The following is a 23,147-nucleotide window of genomic DNA, read 5'->3' as shown; positions in this document are numbered from 1 at the left end:
AATAATGTTTATGCCATGTACTTTCCCCCAGATGTGACTACATTAATTCAATGTGACTAGGGTATCCTTAGGTCAATGAAGAGTAGATGTAAAATCACTTTATTGAACAGAATGCTAGCAGCAGTGAACAGAGGCATGAGTGCAGAAGGTTTTCAAAAGGAGGTGACATGAAGGACGCCACATATACTGTTGCCAGCGCTTAGAACACAGTGACTAAAGACATAGTTGTGCATGCCTGGTGCGACCTCTGACCTTTGACTATGTTCAGTGATGATGATGAACAAGGTGGTGACTTTGGAGAATTGTGTATCAAGTGAGAAAGAATTGGTGTCAAGTGAGAACAAAATGATATCTGGCTTTCTTTCATATGCAAAAAATATACCTTCAGAGTCTGCCAGTAAGTTAGAAGAAGTAGATAGCAAAGGGCTTTTTGACATTGATAATAAGGCTCCAGTTGTTTACTCATTGGCTGATGATGAAATAGACACATGGCTCCAAACCAAAGTGATCATGATAATAGTGGCAATGAAGATGACATTGTTAACATTTTTTGCAGAAAAAATGTCTATAGATGGCATGGTGAAAATGTGTGATGGGCTTATTGAAGGACTAAAGCAGCATACATTCACAACAGAACAAGAAATCATGTTCATTTATAAAATCAAAAAGACACTTCTAAGACAAAATCTGTTGTTGGCTGGGTGTGGCAGCTCATGCCTCTAATCCCAGAACTTTGGGAGGCCAAAGCAGGAGGATTGCTTGAGCCAGGAGTTCGAGACAGGCCTGGGCAACATGCTGAGACTCTGTCTCTACAAAAATAAGAAATAAATTAAAAAATTAGCAGGGCATGGTGTTGTGTGCCTGTAATCTCAGCTACTTGGGAGGCTGAGGCGGGAGGATTGCTTGAGCCCACGAGGTCAAGGCTGCATGGAGCCATGTTCCCACCACTGCCTTTCAACCTGGGCGACACAGTAGCAAGACCCTGTCTCAAAAAAAAAAAAAAGGTAAGTCATATTTTTTACTGTTAAGTACTTATCTGTGAATAAATGTAAGGAAATGATTGTTTAGTAGCATATACATTCAGATTCAGGCACGATGGTGATGCCAAACAACCACAGATTGTCCACATTGGTGGCAGAGATCGTGACACTTTTGCTTTCTGATGTTTCAGTGTACACAAACTTTGTTTCATGCACAAAATTATTTAAAACATTGTATAAAATTACCTTCAGGCTATATGTATAAGATATATATAAAACATAAATGAATTGTGTGTTTAGACTTGGGTTCCATTCCCAAGATACCTCATTACATATATGCAAATATTCCAAGCTTTTAAAAAAAATCCAAAATGCGCGGCCGGGCATGGTGGCTCACACCTGTAATCCCAGCGCTTTGGGAGGCCAAGGCAGGTGGATCACGAAGTCAGGAGTTCAAGACTAGCCTGGCCAACATGGTGAAACCCCGTCTCTACTAAAAATACAAAAATTAGCCAGGCATGGTGGTGGGTGCCTGTAATCCCAGCTACTTGGGAGGCTGAGGCAGGTAATTGCTTGAACCTGGGAGGTGGAGTTTGCAGTGAGCCAAGATCGTACCACTGCACTCCAGCCTGGGCAACAGAGTGAGACTCTATCTCAAAAAAAAAAAAAAAATCCCTTCAGATAAGGGACACTCCACTTGTATTAAAAAAAAAAAAAAAGATAAGTGTTGGTGAGGGTGTGGAGAAAAGGGAACGCTTATGTACAGTGTTGGTATGGCCATTATGGAAAATAGTATGAAAGTTTCTCAAAAAATTAAAATAGAAGTACCATATAATCCAGCAATCCCACTTCTAGGTGCTTGTCCAGAGGAATTGAAATCAAGGTCTTGAAAAGTTACTTGCACTCCTATTTTCATTGCAGCATTATTCAAAATAGCAACGATATGAAAATAACCTAAATGTCCATCAACAATGAATGAATAAGGCCAGGCGCGGTGGCTCACTCCTGTAATCCCAGCACTTTGGGAGGCCGAGGCCAGTGGATCACTTAAAGTCAGGAGTTCGAGACCAGCCTAGCCAACATGGTGAAATCCCATCTCTACTAAAAATAAAAAATTAGCTGGGCATGGTGGTGGACGCCTATAATCCTAGCTACTCAGGAGGCTGAGGCAGAAGAATCACTTGAACTCGGGAGGCAGAGGTTGCAGTGAGCTGAGATTGTACCACTGCACTCCAGCCTGGGTGATAGAATGAGACTCAGTCTTAAAAAAAATAAAAAATAAAAAAATGAAAAAAATGAATAAAGAAAATGTGGTGCATACATATACAATGAAATGTTATCCCACCTTAAAAAAGAAAATAAAATCTTGTCATTTGCAACAACATGGATAGACCTGAAGGACATTATGCTAAGTGAAATAGGCCAGACACAGAAAGACAAATCTGTAAGATCTCACTTGTGTGTGGAACCTAAAATAGTCAAACCCAGAAACAAAGAAGAGAATGATAGTTACCAGGGGCTGGGGGAAGGGAAAGATTACACGATGTTGGTCAAAGGGTGCAAAGTTTCAGTTATGCAAGATGAATGAGTTCTGGAGATCTAATATAAAGCCTGATGACTATAGGTAATAATACTGTACCATATGCTTGAAATTTTCTAAGAAGGCAGATCTCAAGTTTTCTCACCATGCACATGAAAAATGTAACTATGTGAGGTGACGGATATGTCAGTTGTCTTTATGGCAGTGATTATTTCACAATGTATATCGAATCAAGTGGTACACCTTAAAATATACAATAAAAAGGATAAAATGATGCTCTCAAAATAGACAAATAAATAAATACTTTTTAAAAAGAATGCACAGGTAGGGATAAAATGCCTATAGTAATCCATTGAGCAAATTTAGCTTTTTTAAAAAATTCTCATCATCATAAATAAATGAAGTTTTTAAGCCACAAAAACAAATTTTGCCAGGTAATCTTTCCCTCTTTACTTTAAAAAATTTTTTTAAATTATGAAATAAAACAGATCTAGAAAAGAAAAGTCGGCCATTGGATTTTCAGATAAGGTCATTTTGATTAACTACTGAGCATCCTCTGTGCTTATTTCAGCATTAGTGTCCAGTTTTTATAATTTTTCAGGGTTTTCTTTTATCTTCCTAATTAATGCTTAGTCCATTACTTGTGCTCTTGCCTATTTGTAAGAGCAAAGAGTTAGAACAACCTAAATATCAAATAATTTATGTGTTACTTAAATAAATTATGGCCATTTACTGAACTGTATGTATGGAGTGATCCAAGCTTTATAAAAATTAATGACACCTCGGGAGGGATCCACAGCAAGGTGTGACCAGTGGTTCTCTCTGAGAGTGTAGGGTCGTGGATGTTCTTCTTTGGCTCATTTGTAAATTTTTCTGTAATGAGTATACATTGCTATTTTAATAAGAAAAATGTATACTCATATACTCAATAAGAAAAGTAGAAATAAGAACAATAGTAATAAATAATAGCTAACATTAAACACCATATACCAGTGCACCAAATGCTTGATATAAATCACTTATTGAATGCAGCAACATAATGTAGACACTATTACTTACTTTTAAAAGTAAACTCATTTTTAGAATAGATTTATAGAAAAGTTGCAAAAACAGCACATAGACTTCCCATATTCTGCCTCACACCCAGTTTCTTCTATTGTTAACATCTTACATTAATATGGTATGTTTGTGTATTAGTTCATTCTCACACTGCTATGAAGAAATATCTGAGACTGGGTAATTTATAAAGAAGAGAGGTTTAATTGACTCACAGTTCTGCATAGCTGGGAAGGCCTCAGGAGACGTACAATCTTGGTGGAAGGCACCTCTTCACAGGGCGGCAGGAAAGAGAATGAGTATAAGCAGGGGAAATGCCAGAAGCTTATAAAACCATCAGATCTCGTGAGATTTGCTATTATCACGAGAACAGTATGGAGAAAACTGCCCCCATGATTCAATTACCTCCACCTGATCCCTCCCACAACACGTGGGAATTCAAGATGAGATTTGGGTGGGGACACAGCCAAACCATACCAATTTGTCACAACTAACATCCACACTTCTTTCAGACTTGCTTAGCTTTTTTTACTGAATGTCCTTTTTCTGTTCTAGGATTCCATCCAGGAGACCACATTGCATTTCGTTATCATGTCTCCATAGGCTAATCTTGGCTATGCCAGTTTCTCAGACATTCCTTGTGTTTGATGTCCTGAACGGTTTTAGGAAGTGCTGTCAGGCATTTGGTGGAATGTTCCTTGACTGGGGTTTGTTTGGTATTTTTCTTATGATTAGGCTGAAGTTATGGGTTTGGGGGAGGAAGGCCAGAGAAGTGGGGTGTCATTCTCATCAATCATATTGAAGACATGTTATGACTTCTCACTAATGATGCTAGCCTTGGTCACCAGAGTGAGGTAGTGTTTGCCAGCTTTCCACTGCGAAGGGTTTCCTTTTGTCCCTTTCCATACTGTAGTAGCTGGAAGGAAATCACTGGCACAGCCCACGCTTCAGGAGTGGGGAGTTACACTCCACCTTCTTAAGCATGGAGTATCTACATCAATATTTGGAGTTATTCTTTACAGATTTGTCTATTCTTTCCCATTGATTAACTTATTTTACTCAATCATTTATTTGTCTCAGTATAACTCCTGGATCTTTGTGTTATATGTTGGGTTATAATTCAGTAGTACGTTATGTATTTTGTTGCTCAAATTGTTCTAGCTTTGGCCACTGGGAGGCTGAGGTGGGAAGATCACTTGAGCCCAAGAGTTTGAGTCCAGCCTGGGCAATATAGCAAGACCGCATTTCTAAAATTTTTTTTTTAATTAGCTGGGTGTGGTGGCATGCATCTGTAGTCCCAGCCTGGAATGGCTGAGATAGAAGGATCACAGGAGCTCTTTCAGTGGGCTCCTGCATTCCTTTGGCCCCATCACTATGACTCACCTTCTGTAAATGAGAAAACTGAAGTAGAGAAAAGCTGAATAACAGCCCAAGGGTCACACTCCTAGTCAGTGAGTGTCTGTTTCTAAATTCTGGGCAGCAAGTGTGACCTCTGTACTCCAATATCTCGTCTAAAAAAATTACACACTTGTAGTCCCAGCTACTCAGGAGGCTGAACCCAGGAGCTGGAGGTGGCATTGAGCCGAGATTGTGCCACTGCACTCCAGTCTGGGTGACAGCGAGACTCCGTCGTCTCAAAAAAAATTACAACAAAGAGCAAAAAAAAAAAAAAAAAAAAAATTTTTTAAAATTAAAAATTATACACACACACACGCACACACACACACGGATGCTTTTAGGACTTTCAAATCTAATTTATCTTTTTTTTTTCTTAATGGCATCTCACTCTGTTGCCCAGGCTGGAGTGCAGTGGCATGGCCTTGGCTCACTGCAAACTCGACCTCCTAGGCTCAAGTGATCCTTCTATCTCAGCCATTCCAGGCTGGGACTACAGATGCATGCCACCACACCCAGCTAATTAAAAAAAATTTGTAGAAATGGGGTCTTGCTATATTGCCCAGGCTGGACTCAAACTCCTGGGCTCAAGTGATCTTCCCACCTCAGCCTCCCAAAGTGTTGGGATTACAGGCGTGAGCCATGGTGCCCAACCTCAACCTGCTTTTGGCCAAATACACGGAGCCCATCTGCTCCAGCACACCATTCCCTGCGCTAACCTCCAGGCAAGAGGCCTGGGTGCACATCCAGGCTCATGTAGGCCTCCTGCTCCCTCTGTCTGAGAGCTACAAAAGAAAGCAGCGCCCCCAAATGGGAGGCTCCACGTGCTGCCCGGCACTATCTTGCCAGCCAGTCCTTTTCTGTGCTCCAGGCACACCAGTTGTCTGCACATCACTGTAACTAGAGAGCACGCACTCCCAGCGTTCCACACTCCATTCTCTTGGCCCAGCCCTACCCTCTCCCAACCTGCCAGCCCAGCTGGGGCCCTCCTAAGTCAGCATACACAGCGGGGACTCCACAAGTTGCTGCTGCCCAGCCTTAGTGCTTTCCACAACCCTGTCCCATCCTTCCTCTCCCTAACCCTCACAATAACCCTGTTTAGAACCTGTGCCCAATGGACAATGCCTCTGAGGCACAGAGGCTAAATGGCCAGGTTAGAGGCGGAGTCAGACAGAGTTGGAGCCTGCGCCTCTCCCTCTAAATCCAGTGCTCCTTCCCACCCTCTTGCTGCATCCGGTCCCTGCTTTCATCTCCCCAGTGGGAGATGCTTACTCAAGACACCCCCTGCCCCTTGCCAGGCTTGCGTTGGTATCTGGGTCACCTCTTCAAAGGTAGTCATCTCCCTGCATCTGCCAACAAAAAAGGAAGCAGCAGAGAGCTGAGGGGTTCCAAGCCTCTCCCCTCTGACAATAGTGTCACAGACAGGACCAAAGTAGACATGAAGTACGGGGGAAAAACCAAGGCTGGGCTGACACCCTGGGGTGCACAGGCACAGCCCCAGAGAGCCGAGAGCAAGGTTTCCCAAACTCGACACTACTGACATTTGGGGCCTGAGAATTCCAAATTATGGGGGCTGCCCTGTGCATTGCAGGATAGTTAGCAGCATCCCTGGCCTCTACCCACTAGATGCTGGTGACAGGTTGTGAAAACCAAATATGTCTCCAAACATTGCCAGATGTCCCATGGGGTCCAAAATTGCCCCTGTTTAAGAACCCCTGGCCTCACATTTCCAGGACAGAGTCACTTTAGCTGCATTCTTTTCAAGAAATGTATTCAATATGTAACGGATTTGACTTGGATGCTTTTAAAGGACTTTACACATCGATCAATTCACAAATTATTTATCAGGTCTGCTGTCCTGATTTAGGATTTAAAAATACGATCCCAAAGCATATGCTCAAATAGAAGACAGCTACCCTCTTCTAGGTTGGGAAGAACAGCTGAGGCCTGAACTCTTGCCCTCTGCCCAAAGGCCTGGCATGCTGGGGATGCCTAAGTCAGTGCCAGCCAGCCTTAAGAAGGGGTCTAGTGGCTGACCCCGAGGTGCCAGGTGATCTCTGGCTGAGACACAGACCGTCTCTCAATGTCTCTGCCCACTGTCCACATATGCCTTCCCCGTTCCAGAGCTTGGCCCATGAAAACAAAATGGATGCCCAAAGAGTAGCAGGTGCATGGTGACCTTGGCTCCTGAGGCCTGAGTGAGCAGAGGGCAGAACCTCTCCCACACACCCCCACACCCACCATTCTCAACATGGTGGATGTGTTCGCCAGGGGTACTGGGTTAGCGTTGAGTTTTCAGGCCAGAGGAGCAGAAATACCATCTACGCAAAGGATCAGTACTTTGCCCAAATTGCAGAAGCTTTTAATAAGCCTTTACGCTTCTGAAAGATGGTGGGATGGAGAGGGCCGGAGAGCTGTTTTCTGTTTCTCCCAAGATGGACACAAAGTCTGAGCTTCTCCTGAAGGAGAGCTTTAGACAGGGCAACTTCTGGCAGCCAGGGCATGAGGCTCTAGGAGTGGAGAGAACGGAGTTGGTAAATCCTCACTGGCCATGGGCAGGGAGGAAGCTGCGCGGCCCTTCTCACTCCCTCCTAGTTCAAGTCCTCTGGCTTGGATTCCCACCTGGGAATGGAGATCCAGCCAAGCATGTTCAGACTCAGTAGGTCAGGATGGAACTTGGATGACTTTAACGCTTTTAATCAACACCCTGGGCAGTTTGGAAACACTGAGGAGGCAAATTCATGTTCTTTGCTCTCAACATGTCCTTCTCATCCAGCTCCCCTCTCTCTTTGAGAACTTGGCAAGCTCCACTGAAGCCCCAGGCCCCCGAGGGCACAACTGTGTCATGGACCTCCCAGTGTCAACCAGACGACTGCATTGAATGCTTGCTCAATATATATTTGTTGGAAAACAAATTGTCAAGTAGACCTCTCTATGTGCAAGATGCATATCCTTTTTAAATTTTTTAGAGCAGTTTTCGCTTGACTGCCAAATTGAGAGAAAGGTGTTTGTCTATTCATACAAATTTGTTCATTCATAAGAGGTTTCCCATATTCCCTCTGTACCCCACACATGCACAGCCTCCCCCATTTTCAACATCCCCAACCAGAGGGGTACATTTGTTACGTTCATGCCCTATTTTAATTTTAATTTTATGATTTCTTTTTATTTTTTATATTTTATTTATTTCACTCTGTCACCCAGGCTGGAGTACAGTGCAGATGCTCACTGCAACCTCCGCCTCCTGGGTTCAAGCGATTCTCCTGCCTCAGCCTCCCGAGTAGCTGAGATTACAGGCGCCCGCCACTACGCCTGGCTAGTTTTGTATCTATAGTAGAGATGGGGTTTCGCCATATTGGCCAGGCTGGTCTCAAACGCCTGACCTCAGGTCATCTGTCCACCTCAGCCTCCCAAAGTGCTGGGATTACAGGTGTGAGCCACCACGCCCAGCCCCCATATTTTTAATGTTGGGACAAAATATACATATACAACATAAAATTTCCCATTTAAACCATTTTAGGTGTACAGTTTAGTGGCATTAAGTACATTCGCATTGTTATGTAACTATCACCACAATCTATTTCTGAAACTTCTTATCATTCCAAATGGAAACTCTGTACTCATTAAGCAATAACTCCTCATTACCCTCTCCTCCCAGCCCCTGGTAACCTCTACTCTCCTTTCTGTTTCTGTGACTTTTCCTATTGTAGATATTTCAGCAAAGCACAATCATACAATATTTGTCCCTTTGTGTCTAGCTTATTTCACTTTAGCATCATGATTTCAAGTTTTTTCTATATTTTATAGCATGTATATACAATATAGAGCAAATAGCATGTATCAGAACTTCACTCATTTGTGTGGCTGAATGATATTCCATTGAATGTATACACCACATTTTGTTTATCCATTCATCTGTTAATGGACATTGAGATTGTATTCAACTTTCAGCTACTGTGGATAATGCTGCAATATACACTGGTGTACAAGTATCTGCCTGAGTGTCTGTTTTCAATGCCTTTGGGTGTACACCTAAGAGTGCAATTGCTGAACCATGTGGTAACTCTATGTTTGGCTTTTTGGAGAACCACCATACTGTTTTCCACAGAAACTTCACCATTTTACATTTTCAACAGAATGTACGTGAGTTCCAACTGCTCCACATCCAGGGCTGGTGTGGTGGATCATACCTGTAACCCCAGCATGTTGCAAGGCTGAGGCAAGAGGATCACTTGAGTTCAGGAGTTTGAGATCAGCCTGGGCAACATAGTGAGACCTTGTCTACAAAAAATCAAAAATTAGCCAGGAGTGGTAGTGCACACCTACAAAGCCAGCTACCTGGGAGGCTGAAGCAGAGAGTCACTTGAGTCCAGGAGATTATGGCTGTAGTAAGGTATAATTGCGCCACTGCCCTCCTGCCTGGGCGACAGAGTGAGACCTTGTCTCAAAAAAAAAATTTTTTTTTCCTTCACATCCTTGCCAATTTGTTTGGACTTTCTTTCTTTCCTCCTTCCCTTCTCTTCCCTCCCTTTCCCTCTTCCCTCCATCCTTCTTCCCTCCCTCTCTCTCTCTCTCTTTCTTTCTTCTTTCTAGTACAGATGGTGGTCTCACTATTTTGCCCAGGCTAGATTATAAATCCTGGGCTTAAGTGATTTTCCCTCCTCAGCCTCCCAAGTAGATTGGATGACAGTTGGGTGCTGCCATTCCTGGCTCACTCTCTCTCTTTTTAAATTCTAGGCATCCTGGTAAGTGTGGAGTGATATCTCGTGGTTTTGATTTGCAGTTCCTTAATGACTAATGATGTTGAGCATCTTTTCATGTTCTTACTGGTCACTTGTATATCCTCTTTGGAAAAAGTGTCTATTCAAGGTCCTTTGCCCATTTTGTAATTGAGTTACTTTTCTTTTTGTTGTTAAGTTGTAGAAATTATATATTTTGATATTAAATTCTTGTCAGAGATATTATTTACAAATCCTTTTTTCCGTTCTGTGAGTTGAGTTTCTACTTTCTGGATAGTGTGTTTGGGTGCACAAAAGTAATTTAATTTTGTGAAGTTCAATTTATCTGTTTTTTCTTTTGTCATCTATGCTTTTAGAGTCATATTTTTTAAACCATTGCCAAATTCAAGGTCATGAAGATTCCCCGCTGCGATTTCTTCTAAGAGTTTTATAGCTTTCGCTCTTAAGTTTAGGTCTTTGATGCATTTGGGGGTTAATTTTGTATATCATGTAAGGTAAGGGTTCAACTTCATTCTTTTGCATGTGGACATCCAGTTTTTCCCACACCATTTGTTGAAAAGACTATCCTTCCCACACTGAATGCTCTTGGCACCCTTGCCAAAAATCAAACCTTGTTTGGATTGATGATTTAGTATGACACTTGGAGTCACTGACCAGAGACCCTTTCAATCACGGAGAGTTGGTAAAGGATCTTGTCTGAGAGCGCGGCCGACCCCACCTCCCAAGCAATCCTCTCTATGGCAGTTGCTGCAAGGGGTACTGGGAATGATATGGCTGTCAACAGGAATCTACTTCTTCAAGGGATATTTTAACTCAGCACTTTAAAAGGAGGCAGGGTGGTTTTCTGGGAAGAGATGACAGATGTGCGTTTGAATCCTGGCTGTCTCTAGCTCTATGGTACTGGAAGCTACCTTATCTGTCCAAGCCTCATCTGTGCAATGGGATAGTCATATAGCTGGCCACATCCAATCAGTCTGCCCTGTCACTACTCCAGTGGCATTACTCTTCACAGCTCTGTCTCATCCTCTTGCTGCAGGAGTGGGCACATGACCTGACCTGGCCAAATATGGTTTTCTTTGTCCTGTGCCCTGAGTAGATATTGGACCCTCATGGGAGCCAACCAGTCCCCCAAGATAGTTTGCTCTATGCACAGAAAGCAGTCTCCCTTTTCCCCTGGGAATAACGGCTCTAAAGACCATCTGAGCCTAGGCTGCCCTAGTCATTTTTTCTTGCTGCTTGGGTAGGATGTACCTGAGAGCCGAGCCAATAGAGAGGGAAGTCTGGCTAAGAGCTGGAGCCAATAAGAGCCCAGGCTTATTTGACTCCCTGGAACCAGCTATGCCTGAAGTCTACTCCTGCTTTTATCAGTTATGTAGAGTAATACATTCCCTTTTCGGCTTAAGCTCATTTGAGTTGGGCTTTTGTCAGTAGGAGCTAAAAGAGCCCTGACCAGTATATATTTCTCCAGAGCAGTTGTGTGGATTAAGAGAAATGAGGCCAGGTGCGGTGGCTCATGGCTGTAATCCCAGCACTTTGGGAGGCCCAGGCAGGAAGACTGCTTAAGCCGAAGAGTTCGAGGCTAGCCTAGGAAACATGGCGAAAGTCCAGTCTCTACAAAATTAAAAAAAAAAAAAATAGCTGGGCATAGTGGCATGTGCCTGTAGTCCCAGCTACTTGGGAGGCTGAGGTCGGAGGATCACCTGAGCCCAGGAGGTTGAGGCTGTGATGAGCTGTGATCATGCCACTGCACTCCAGTCTGAATGACAGAGTGAGACAGAGCCTGTCTCAAAGAAAAAAAAAGAGAGAGAGAGAGATTGCAAAGTACTTGGCAGTCAGCATGCATTTTGAGAGAGAGAGAGAGACCAGCAAGCCTGGTTTTCTGGTGTAGCCACAACTGACAACAGTGGCAAAGGAGAACGGGTTGTTTGTATGGAGGGAGATGGGCATATGATCCCAGGGGGCCAATCCGAGTGTTTCCCTGTGATTGTTCTAAGTAGAACAGCAGAGCCATTTCCTTTCCTTTTAAGCCACTAAGCTGGATTTCTGTAACCCACAGCTGCCTGCAGCCAAGCCCCCTGCCACATGAAGAAGCCCATCTGTGGTAGGAGAGAGTGATGCCAACACACAGAGAAAAGAAACGAGAGAGAAAGCAGAGAGAGAGGGACAGAGAGAGCGAGCATTCTGAAGGCCAGCTCCCCTTCCCCTGTGCTTCCCAGGTCCTGTGCTTGCCAATAAACTGCCCTTTTTCTTCAGCTTGAGTTGGATTTCTGTCCGTACGACTGAAGGATTCCTGACTAATATGTCCAGAGGCCAGCTGAGGTGAAGCCATAAAAGACCCGCTGGGTTGGCTGGACAGCCAGGACTGTGACCCTCACTCCTGGCATGGGAAAAGGCTAACATCTTTCCCTGCTGAGCAGCTCTCACATCTGGGTCTCCAAGGCAGACTGAGACCTGGATGGGGACAGACAGGGCTGACGCAGGGCACTGACACACTTGAGTACCCTCTCCAATTGCCACCCTTCAAATCCTTTCACTCAGCGATTGCACTGTCTACAGTGTACCAGCCAGTAGACAGAACTGTCGTGATGACTATGTGGCTAACTAACCTGTTTCCCGAACTCTTGCCTAGTTTGAGGGAGGAGGCCCAGTTCTTCTTCTCTGTTGGTCTGATGAGGGTGAGAGCATGGGTGGTCCTGAACCCCCATGGCCGACTCAATAGGTGAAGAAATGTTCAGGCAGGAGGCCTCAGTGACACTTGGTTTACCTCCCTGTGGCCTCGGTAGCACTTGGTCTATTTCCATGAGATCTTATCATGATATGCCCTGTGTACCCAGCATGGCACCCTACATTTCTTGAGTAACTCATGTTACTCAATAAACATTGATTGAGCACCTACATGTGCCAGGTATATTCTAGGACTAATGATAGAATAATGAACAAAGCTCCATTCTAGTGAGGGGAAGCAATAAACAAAATAAGTAAGTAAAATAGTCTCAGCGCGTCCGGTATCAACAACCAAACAGAGGAAGGGAGGAAGGGAGTGAAGGGGGTGAAAGTAGGCTCCTGTTTTACATCAGATGGCCAACGATGGCCTCTCCAAGAAAGAAGTCAGGGACCAAGGAGGGGTATGTCTGGTACATTCAAGAAATGGCAAGGAATTGCAGGTGGGAGGGTACCATGGTACAGGCACTTTGACAGTTTGGTGGCTCCTCAAAAAGTTAGCATTAGCTGCTTTGGATGCTGGTGGGGAAAAATGTTAGAGTTATTATTTGATCCAGCAATTCCACTCCTAGACATACCCAAGAGAAATGAAAACATATGTTCACACAAAGACTTGTACATCAGTGTTCATAGCAGCATTATTCATAATAGTCAAATGTGGAAACAACCCAAATGCCCATCAACCGATGGTGAATAAATAAAACATGGTATCACCAGGTAATGGAATATGATTCAGCTGTACAAAGAATGAAAGTATCAATATGTGCTATGACATGGGTAAGCCTTGAAAACATTAGGCTAAGTGGAAGAAGCCAGTCACAAAAAAAAAAAACACAGAGTATATGATTCCATTGATATAAAATGTCCAGAATGGGCAAATCCACAGAGACAGAGAGTGGATTGGTGGTTGTCAAGGGCGGGGGAGTGACAGTGGTGATTGTTGCGCAATCTTGTAAATATAGTAAAAAACCAGTGAATTGTACCCTTTGATAGTACATTTTATGCAAATAATTTTTTTTTGAGACAGAGTTTCACTCTAGTTGCCCAGGCTGGAGTGCAATGGTGCAATCTCGGCTCACTGCAACCTCCGCCTCCTGGCTTAAAGTGATTCTCCTGCCTCAGCCTCCCGAGTAGCTGGGATTACATGCACATACCACCATGCCCGGCTAATTTTTGTATTTTTAGTAGAGACAGGGTTTCATCATATTGGTCAGGCTGGTCTCGACTTCCTGACCTCAGGTGATCCTCCTGCCTCGGCCTCCCAAAGTGCTGGGATTACAGGCATGAGCCACCGTGCCCGGCCTCAATTTTTAAAAAGAAAGAAAAAATGGCAAGGAGTCCAGAGCATGTGAGAGAAAGAGGGAGGATGCGCAGCACATGACACTACAGCCATTGCTCAACACATACTTGTTGTCGTGATGTGAAGGCAAGAAGAGTTAACCCCTTCTTAACCTCTCTCTTTCCACCCTGGGGCAGAGACCTCTGGCTCCCAAAGGGGTGAGAGTCAGGGAGGGCAGCTCCCTCTGGGCGCGGCAGATTCCGGTGTCTGAACAGATGGGGACTGTCATACAAATCCCTCCTATGTCAGGGGAAAGATCAACGAGGCATGGGAGAAGGGGACACCTGAACCAACGTGACCAAGACCAAGACTGGTGACTTAGAAGGAACAACCCCAACCTCCATGTTCCCTTTCCCTGGGCCAAACCTTCCCTTTTCCCCACAGATAGAACCTGTCCTGGGTTCTCTGAACCTCAGTTTTCCTGCCTGTGAATGGGGGAGAAGGGAAATTATCCCTCAGCCTTGACCCAGACCCTGACGGAGGAAGAAGAGGCAGGGCCCTTGTGTGATGGGCATGGGGGGGTGGGGTGGGGACAACTGCGCCTCTGCAATGGTGCCCCTGGGACCCAGGCCAGATGGGTCCCCCACTCTGGCTCAGATGGAAGCTGCAAGCACAGCACCTGGAAAGGCAGTGCATTAAGTCAGATGGGCCCCTCTCTCCCAGCAAGGTCCCCAGGGAGGGAGCCCTGGAACAGGTAAGTTTCTATCGGTGAGACAAGAGCATGAGGAAGTCTTGGAACACAGGTGCTGTCCAGGTTAGCTGTCCTATGTGAGGGATCAGACGACAGAACACTATCCATTCCCCCCACTCTGGGTGGCGATCAGGGCAGCCACATTTCCTCCTGCCCTTTGCAGAATGAGTAGACGAGTCTATTTTAGAGATGAGGAAAGTGGAGGCCCAACGAGCCAAATCCCCAGAACCAAAGGTGCAGCTGGGATTTGAACCCAGGCCCCTCTGGCTGCACAGTCGGTGTTCTCATTCATTTGCCTCAATGTTATTCTCTGGCAGCAGGACCTAGCTAGAAATGAGAGTGGAGGCACAGAGCGCGGGCCCAGTGCCCGGGAGGCGGCAGTCAGGCAGGCTGGGAGACCCTGGCTGGCGGCAGGAGGGCGAGGGGCTCCAGGCCTGAACCCAAGCCCGGGACTCCTGGTTTGAACGACTCCAGATCCCCACCTAGTGGTAGGAGGGAGCCACTGCCCGCACAGCGCAGGCAGTCCACAGATGACAGTAATCCGGCCGGGTCACCAGCAACCGTCCTGCCGCAAGAAACGCCCCTCCCCTGGCCGCGCTTCCCTGGGAGAGGGAGGAGGTGTCACCAGCGCGCGTGCGCACGGAGGCTCATTGGCCTCAGGATTTCGTCGCCCTTCATCTGAAGACACCCAGCACGCAGGCCTGTCGAGCACCCCTCTAGTCTCAACCCCCCAGGTTTAGGGCACATTCAGGCAGGGTCTCCTCAGCCCGCGCCTGGCCTCCAGGAGGGGAAGGGGGCAGGCCCAACCCTGGCCGCCGCGCTGGGCTGAGGGGAATGTCCCTACTCGCAGAGCGCCCCCAGGCCCCATCCTCAGCCGCCCTTACGGTCCCCCAAAGGGACGGGAACCATCACTCACTGGTCCAGGCTCCTGGCCGGCCCCACTATGAAACACCATGAGCAGGTGCTGGTATCCCCACTTTGCAGCGGTGATGGAGGAGTAACTTGCCCAAGTCCATACATTCGTTGACTACCAACACGAAACAAGGCGTGCGTGGGCACCCAACTCAGGAGGAAGAAGGCAGAGGAGCTCCCTGGAGAAGGAGCTAGTGGGCTGAGTTTTTCGGAGGAAGGCAGGAAGAGCACTCCAAGCCCAGGAAAAAGCATGTGCATATGCAGAGGCCAAGATAAGGCCAGCAAGATTAGCCTAGAGGTGGGCAGTGGGGATGGAGTCCTGGGGAGGGGGGCGAGTAGGCAGGACTCACACAGGCCCCAGTGCCAGGCTAAGGAGGCTGGGCTTGACCCCAAGAGCAAGGGAAGGCTTTGGGAGGCTTTAACCAGGGCAGTGACTTCATCTCAGCTGCATTTCAGGAAGGCTGTCTGTGCCACAAGAAAGATTGTGGGGGAAAACATGCTAGGAGCTTCCCCAAGGGACTCAGATAGAGAGGTCTGCCCTGGCCTTGGGGAACAAGGTTGTTGCTCCAGAGTCCAGAAGTTTCCAGACCCTTAGAGAGCAGAGAATCACTGGCACAGCTGGAGAGCAGGGTTTGAGGGCTGGGAGTGTCTGTGGATGGCCTGTAACTTTCTCCTGCAGAGGCAAGTCCTCAGGCAAGACACACACACTCCCTGGGCCTCAGTTCCCCAGGAGACAGAGGAGGCCTGGATGGGGAGACCGGAAGCCCTCTGGAGCTCTCCACAGGGGACTCAAGTGTACTTGGAGGAGGGGCCTCTGGCCCAGGACTTGGGGGTGGGGGGGGCTATCCTGGAGGGACCAGGTGCACTTCATTCACTCATCCAGCAAGGGCTTTCGGCACTCCTGCCATGTGTTATGCACATACATATGCACCTACCACACACAGACACACACGAACACACAAAGACATGCCCATGTGAAGATGCTTGGTGGGGTAGTTTCCTTGGGAAACCAGGCCAGTTGCCAGCTCCCCAGCCTCTCTGAGGCTCTGCGGCTCCTCTCTGCCCCCAGTTTGCTGGGGCTAAGCCTTTTCGCACCCCACCCCATGCACTGCTGTGTCTTCTCTTGGGAAGGGATATATTCCTTGAATGTCTCTATCTTCTACCAGATCATTGGCTCCCTCAATGGGGGTGCTGGTGTCTGTTTCACTCATTGCTGGGTCTCCTGGCCCAGTGTAGGGGTATGTGTGTGGCGATGGCAAGGTGACCTATTGGGTAACTTGCTCAGACCTGAGGGGTCTCCCAGAACTCAGGATGCCAATAGTCAAACCAGAACTGTCATGGGCAAACGGGGACAGTTATGGGCAGGCAAAGCATGGAAGTGTTGGACAGCCCCCCAAGAAGGAAATAAATAAGACCCAAAGTGGGAGCTGGATGAAGGAACTGACCAGCCAGTCCAGGGCTAAATGTAAACCAGTCTCAGGACAGCCTGCCACAGGGCTGAGCCAAATGCCAGGGGGACTTTGTAGCCCAGGCGTGTGGAGCAGGAACGCCAAGCTCCAGGAAAGGACACAGGCCTGGGGTCGGCCAGAGCCTGGTGTGGCCCTGTGACCTGCTTCTTTGACGCTGTATGACCTTGGGCCATTTTGTCCTCTGTAAAATGGAAGATAATCATACCAGCCACCCAGTGCTGAGAATTCAATCAAATGTCTGCATGTATATTAAGCACACAGTGGCTGTTCCACAGCTGCTCGTGTCGGGCTGAGGAGCAGGCACCATGGAGCCAGAGGACATCCTGCTTGTTCTCTTTGGGAGAGAAATAAATAATATTGAGAGCAAACATGAGCCACGCCCTGAGCTAAGCACAGGACGCACCCCCCTCTCGGGTAATCCTCTCAACGCCCCTGTTAGGGTTTTACACTGAGAAGCCCCTGCCCAACCAGGGGTCCTTGCAGGCCCAGCTGGGCTGACTGGAGCCATGAGGCCACCCTCCCCCCGGCCTGCTGGACTTGGGCTCTGAGCCAGGCTGCTTCTCCCACGGACACACCTCCTGGCCAGGACATCCGGGCACTCCCTCCCCTGCCCCGTTTGCCCTTTTCCTGCTGCAAGCCTGACTCTCACCCATCATCACTTCATCAGCGAAAGTTTCCAAGGGCCAGGCCCAAGGGATTGTGAAAGAGCTCCATCCTTTATTTACTGGATGGCCTTGGGCACCTCACTTCATTTCTCTGAACCCCAATGTCATGTCTGTGAAACGAGGACTCATAGTCTCCACCCGGCCAGTGAGGGTCGGGGAGAGGCCACATGTGAAAGCGCATTGACTGCCATGAAGGCTTCCTCGCAAGTAAGAAATTAGCCTGGGGGACCCCCTTAAACATGGGTGCCTGAATGGCCTTCATTGGTATCGCGTTCTCTCTTTGGGGTCTCTCTTTGGAGAGAAGTCACACACAGTCAACAAATTGTAGTGCTGGGCTCCAAAGTCACCCCCGCCCCGCCCCGCCCGCAACCCCACTAGTCTGCATCTCTCCAAAAGCAGCTTGCTCGAGGTAGAAGGCCAAGCTGTGACTGACGATCGCACCCCACAGGGAATGGAGGCAGCCGGGACCTAGAATGTAATTTCCTAATTGGGAATTCATCCAGGCCACCAACCCAGTCCCCCACCCCAAGAATCTTGGCCAAGGTCCTCAAGGTCTGTGACTCCACCTATCCTTCTGGCTCAGGTTCCTCAAGCATTAAATGGGAACATGGCTTTTCTCTGAAGCAGTTGAGGCTGGGGGCGGGAGGGGGGGGAAACTTGAGCCAGGTCAACTGGCCATTCGCAGATCAACTTGATTTTAGTCCAAACTACTTATTTTGCAGATGAGGCTTCTGCAGCCCAGAGAATAAAGTCACATTTTCAAAGAGCACTCACAGCTCTAGAGGCAGAGTTTGACCTTGTACCTATCTATCTCCTGTCCAGTTTTCCTACCAAGCAGCTGCTTCAGCCATAGATGAGCATGTAGATAATTATTAAATCACCAAAGATTTGGTCCTATTCTCTGCTACACTGTACTTTGAAAGAGAAAAGAGCTGAGAGCCTAGTGCAGGGACGACATCTGGCCTGGGTCCCATCACCCAGCCGGTGACTGTATCGCAGTGGAAATGACCCTCGACTGGTGTTAACTGGGCTGCTTTCTAGCCGTGTGCCCTTAGGAAACGTGTGTAGGGTTAATCTCTGAGGGTGCCAGAGCTCATCTGGGGACATAAAAGGTCAGCTGGAAACAGGCTTCTAAGCCCCACCCCCTCCAACTCTGGCATTCCCCAGCCAACGGGTGTTACATCCCCAGCCTCCCATTGAGACTTGACCCAGAGCATTGGTGGCTTTTAATCCAAGGGCGAGATTCTCAGGCTGACCCCTGGGCCCTCCCCAGTCCCCACCACCTCCCGCTGGAATAACGCAGCCCAAAGCCTCCCCTATGGAGGCAGGAACTTAGGTGAGCAGCTCCACAGGGCACATCCTGCCCTCGACCCTGAAGACCCCGCCCTGAAGAGCCGGGTGAGGGTGGTGAGGAGGGCGGGTCGGAGCCGAGGGGGCCCTCTCCGCTGGAGGAGCGCTGGATCCCCGCCGATCCTTCCCCTATCCCGCCCGTAAGTCCTCACCGTCGAGTGGGCCCCGCGCTCCTAGGGCCGTGCGCCCCGCGCGCTGCGGATGCCAGCCACAGCCCCCCTTCGGAGGGGCCCAGGAGGCCGGAGTCCGGCGGCTCACTTCCCGCAGAGAGAACGCGAGGGCCCAGCCCCGCGGGCGCGCAGAAGAGGACAAGCTGGGGTCTGCAGCAGCCTGGAAGGTCGCCGAGCTGGCGCTGCCGGGCGGTTGTGGCAGCAGGGGAGAAGGCCCCACCCCGAGCCTCAAGCCCTCCGCTCAGTGTGTCCGCAGCCCCGGAGTCCCTCGGTCCCTCGGCGGCCTGTGCCGGGCTCCGGACCCGGCTCTGCCTGTGTCGGTGGCTGTGCCTCCGTGCCCCGCTTGCCGGGGTCCGCAGTCTATCTCCGGCTCTCGCCCGAGGCGGGCTGTGAGGCCGCGGCCCGGGCCCTGGCCTGCAGCGCCATCTCGTGGACCTGTGGGGAGTTGCCGGCTCTGGGTTCGCTCCCACTCGTGCTCCCGGCGGGGAGCTGCGGGAGCTGCCAAGAGGACTCGCTGGGAAACCAGGCGCGGCCATCAGCTCTGGAAATCAGTGCTTCCGGAGTGGGTTCGGGGTCCCCGGCCCCATCCAATAGGAGGAACGGATATGCGCCTCCGGAGAGCCCAAAAGGAAGTCCAAGTGCAAAACCGCCCCGGGCGTGCTCGGACACATTCAGCGCCCGGCGACCAGCCTCCACCCCGAAGGCGCTCCCGGGAGGGTGCCCAGGAGACCCGGAGCTCAGGCTTCCTCCCAAGAGGGCGGGGGCTCCCTCCGCTGCCGCCCTGTCCTGCGAGCAGGGAGCGCTCGGCCTCCTGCGGGATCCCGCCTGACCGCCGGTGCTCCGCACCTCGGGGCCAAGGACAGCGAAGGAGGGGGAGGAAGCGGGACTGGATTTTGGGTCCTTCCCAGAGCGGAGGAAGGCAGGCTCGGGGTATAAATCCAGGGCTCGTAGAGGCTGTCCCTCAAGGGGCCGTCCCATAACCGGGAAATAGGGGGTCCTGGCCTCAAGCCGGGGCGCTTGAGCGTGAGAGTCCCGGGGAGAGCGAGGCTGAGCGCGCCCCTCCCGCCCCAGGAGCACCCCGCGCGGGAGTTCGCGGTCAGCTGGGGAGGCGGGCCCGGGAGCTGCGGCCTTCGGGAGGGCAGGGCCAGGCCATACCGGTGGCTCCGGTTCTCCACAGCAGCGGCGGGGGAGTGGAGGAGGAAGGGCTTGAGGGCTCGGAAGATTCCGATTAACCCGAGAGGAAATGAGGTCCCCCGGGCCTTGGGATCCGGGCGGCTTAGCCGCTAGGGGTCTCTCGGAGCCCCTGCACTCCCACCCTCCATCTCCGAGTTCCTCCGGGAATCGCACGCGCCACCCCACACCGACACGCACAATTCCCTCTTAGACCTCACACGCCCCACACGCGAGAGCCCGAGGCGACAGGCTAGGCCGCCAGCAGGTATCGCCATCGTCCCAGCACAGGCCCTCCTGCCACGCGTGGGCCGGCGGCTCTGCCGTCCAAGGACCCCGGGCCAGGCCCTGAAGGGTTAAGGAGGCCTTGCGGCACCGGAGCGGCGGGTACGCGGGGCGCCTAGGCTAATTGGCGACCCCGGGGACAATGAGGGCTGGGAGGCCGGGGAGGAGGGTGGCTTAATTGGACATGGGAGTGGCCTAGCCTTTGTCTGGGACAAGGCCCAGCCGCCGGCCGCGGGTTCCCGCAGTCGCACTCAGGCTACCAGCTGGGGCCCCGCGGAGCGCCGGGTGGGCGACTCGGAGGGGACATGTGCGGCGGGAGGTGGCGGCGAAAGTGGTGTGGGGGATCTCGAGGCCCTGGAGTCCCACCCCACCCCACCCGGGTTGCTGCAGCAACGACGCGGCCTAAAAACGGCCGCGACTAGGCCGCCCCGCCCGGCCTTCGCAGGCACCCGCCTCCCCCGCGCCCATGCCCGCACCCGCACCCCTCCCGCGACCCTAGGTCGGTGCTGCCCCCTGGTGTCTGCAGCCCTGTACGTAGGCCGCCGCGGGCGCGCAGCCGACTCTCGTCTCCCTCCTAATGTCCTGCTGAAAGTGAGAAGCCGCGGGACGCAAACGCGCCGCTCCTCTAGGAGTATGAGAGGCGTTTCAGCCCAAAGCGACCTCCAGCAAACGCGCTGCCCACGGGCTTCTATTTAGGCTGGAAAACGGGCTTCTCTGTCCCCGTCGGGTTCCCGGACCTGCCCGCAGGTCTGAGGCAGGGAAGCCAGAACCCACCCTCTGGAGTTGGGATACGTTCTACTGCAACCTCCCACTCGTGCACTGGCTGAGTCCCCTCCCTGCTCCAGCCGCATTCGGCGTGGCCTGGGGGCAGCACCATCCTGAAGAGGCGGGCCTGGTTCTCTCTCTCTCGCTCCTTGCAAATGTATCGGCCCACAAAGGCGTCCTGGGCGTCTGGGGGCCCAACTGTCCATTCCACCTTCACCATCACCGTTCCTCCATCTCAACGTCCCTGGTGTTTTGGAAGCCAGCACCCTCCCCAAGCCCCACCCTGTGCAGTGCCCAAGGTGGGCAGCCTGTTGGGGCAGGGCGTTCAGGGTCCCCAAGGCTTAAAGAGGAGAGAACTGGGAAGGAGGTGGCGTGCTCGGTGACCGACCAGACCCAGGGCTAAAGGAGTGCCCGCCCAGCTCCCACCCCTTCCCCACACCCACTGCTAGAAGTGGGGGCTGGAGACACCTGCTAGCTGGGCAAGGAGGGGGAGCTCACCGGCGCGGGGTGGGAGGCAGCTGTCCTTGCAGGAGTGGGTCTCGGAGAAGGACCAGCCTAATGGAGACTGACACAGCTGGACCCCGGAGAGACCCCAGCCAAGCCCATTATTATACAGGGGAAACTGAGGCAGGAATGGAAATAGCCCACTGACCCCACTCTCCACTCTCCCAAGAGGGATTTAGATAGATGAGTTAAAGTAAGACCTTTTAGTCCAGATTTTGCCACTCTAGCCAACAGCCCTGACGCGGAGGAAATGTTTGTCTTTGAGGTTCAGGAGGCAGAGAGAGGGGAAAGAATTCTAGGCTCAGCGATATTTAGCGGGGAGTACGGGGGTGGGACACAGCCAAACCCCTCCTCAGAAGGGAGAGGTTGGACAAGGAACACCCATCCTCCCAGCCCACCCACCCAGAAGCATTGAAAGGAGATGGGTTTCCAGTGTGGTTTCCCGGAAAGGGAGTCAGAAGCCAGGAGTCCAGGCCGCTCGGCTGCTCTCCTCCCGGCCCGAGTGGGTGCCCAGGCCCGTTGCGCGGAGCTGCGGGAGCGGCCGGCAGGGGGAGTCCAGCCCCGGCCTGGGACGCACCCCGCGTCCCGCGCCGGCGCCGCCCGGCCTCGCGGCTCCGCCAGCGCCCCAGCCGCCCTGCCGCCGTGCCGCCCTGCCGTCCCCGGGGTGCAGCTGCCGCCGGGCGAGGGGCGCGCAGCCTTTTGTCCCCGCCTCTCGTCCCTCCTTGCGCGCGTGCAGCGCCCCAGCCCCGCGCGACCCACAGAGCGCACAGCGCCGTTCACTTCGCTTTCTAGCGTTTTATTGTTTTCTCGCGTTTTTGTCGTTTCGTTCTCGCTCCGGAGCGAAAAGTGAAAACCTGAGGTGGAGCCCGCGGGCCGGGCGAGCCAAACCCGGGCGGAGGGGCCGAGGGGCCGAGGGGTCGAGGGGCCGGCGGGGTGGTGGCTCCTCCAGGGCTCTGGGCCTTCTCCCGCAGCCAAGGGCCCCCCCAGCCCTGTACAATATAGATGCTCACGTAAAATGAAAAAAACTTTAAATGTATGAGTTAATCTCTAAATATATGTACACAGCAATGTACACCTTTGAATAAATTAATACCAATTTGCATATTCTGGGAACCTTAAAGCTTATTTACACAAATTACCATTTATTTCATAAATATCTTTTTTTTTTCCCCTGGGGACTCAAGGCAGAAGTGCCACTCCCTCCGTTGACCACGGCTGGGAGGGGTGCCTGTCTCTTCAGGGAAGAGGTGGGGAGACTAACAGGTTCCCTCCCAGCTCAGGTCTACACTGACTTCAGTCATAACTGGTTCCAGCATCCCTCAACCCAGTTTTATCACGCGGTCTAGGCCCAAGGTCCAGGGCTCTGGGACTCCCTCTGATGCTCCCACCCCTGGCC

General features: G+C 50.7%; 1 protein-coding gene across 1 annotated transcript; it reads right to left on the bottom strand.

Annotated features, from left to right (window-relative positions):
• Nucleotides 1–17,898: 17,898 nt before the first annotated feature.
• LINC02875 (long intergenic non-protein coding RNA 2875) lies at nt 17,899–20,828 on the bottom strand. The gene is given in 2 exon segments (XM_016932677.3): nt 17,899–19,480; nt 19,483–20,828. Coding segments are annotated over 2 exon segments (735 nt in total). The 5' UTR covers nt 20,006–20,828; the 3' UTR covers nt 17,899–19,268.
• Nucleotides 20,829–23,147: the final 2,319 nt, after the last annotated feature.

Source organism: Pan troglodytes, chromosome 19, assembly GCF_028858775.2.
Source record: "Pan troglodytes isolate AG18354 chromosome 19, NHGRI_mPanTro3-v2.0_pri, whole genome shotgun sequence".
Classification (NCBI taxonomy): Eukaryota; Metazoa; Chordata; class Mammalia; order Primates; family Hominidae; genus Pan; species Pan troglodytes.
Note: the sequence above shows the minus strand (reverse complement) of the source record. Positions and strands in the feature narration are given on the sequence as shown.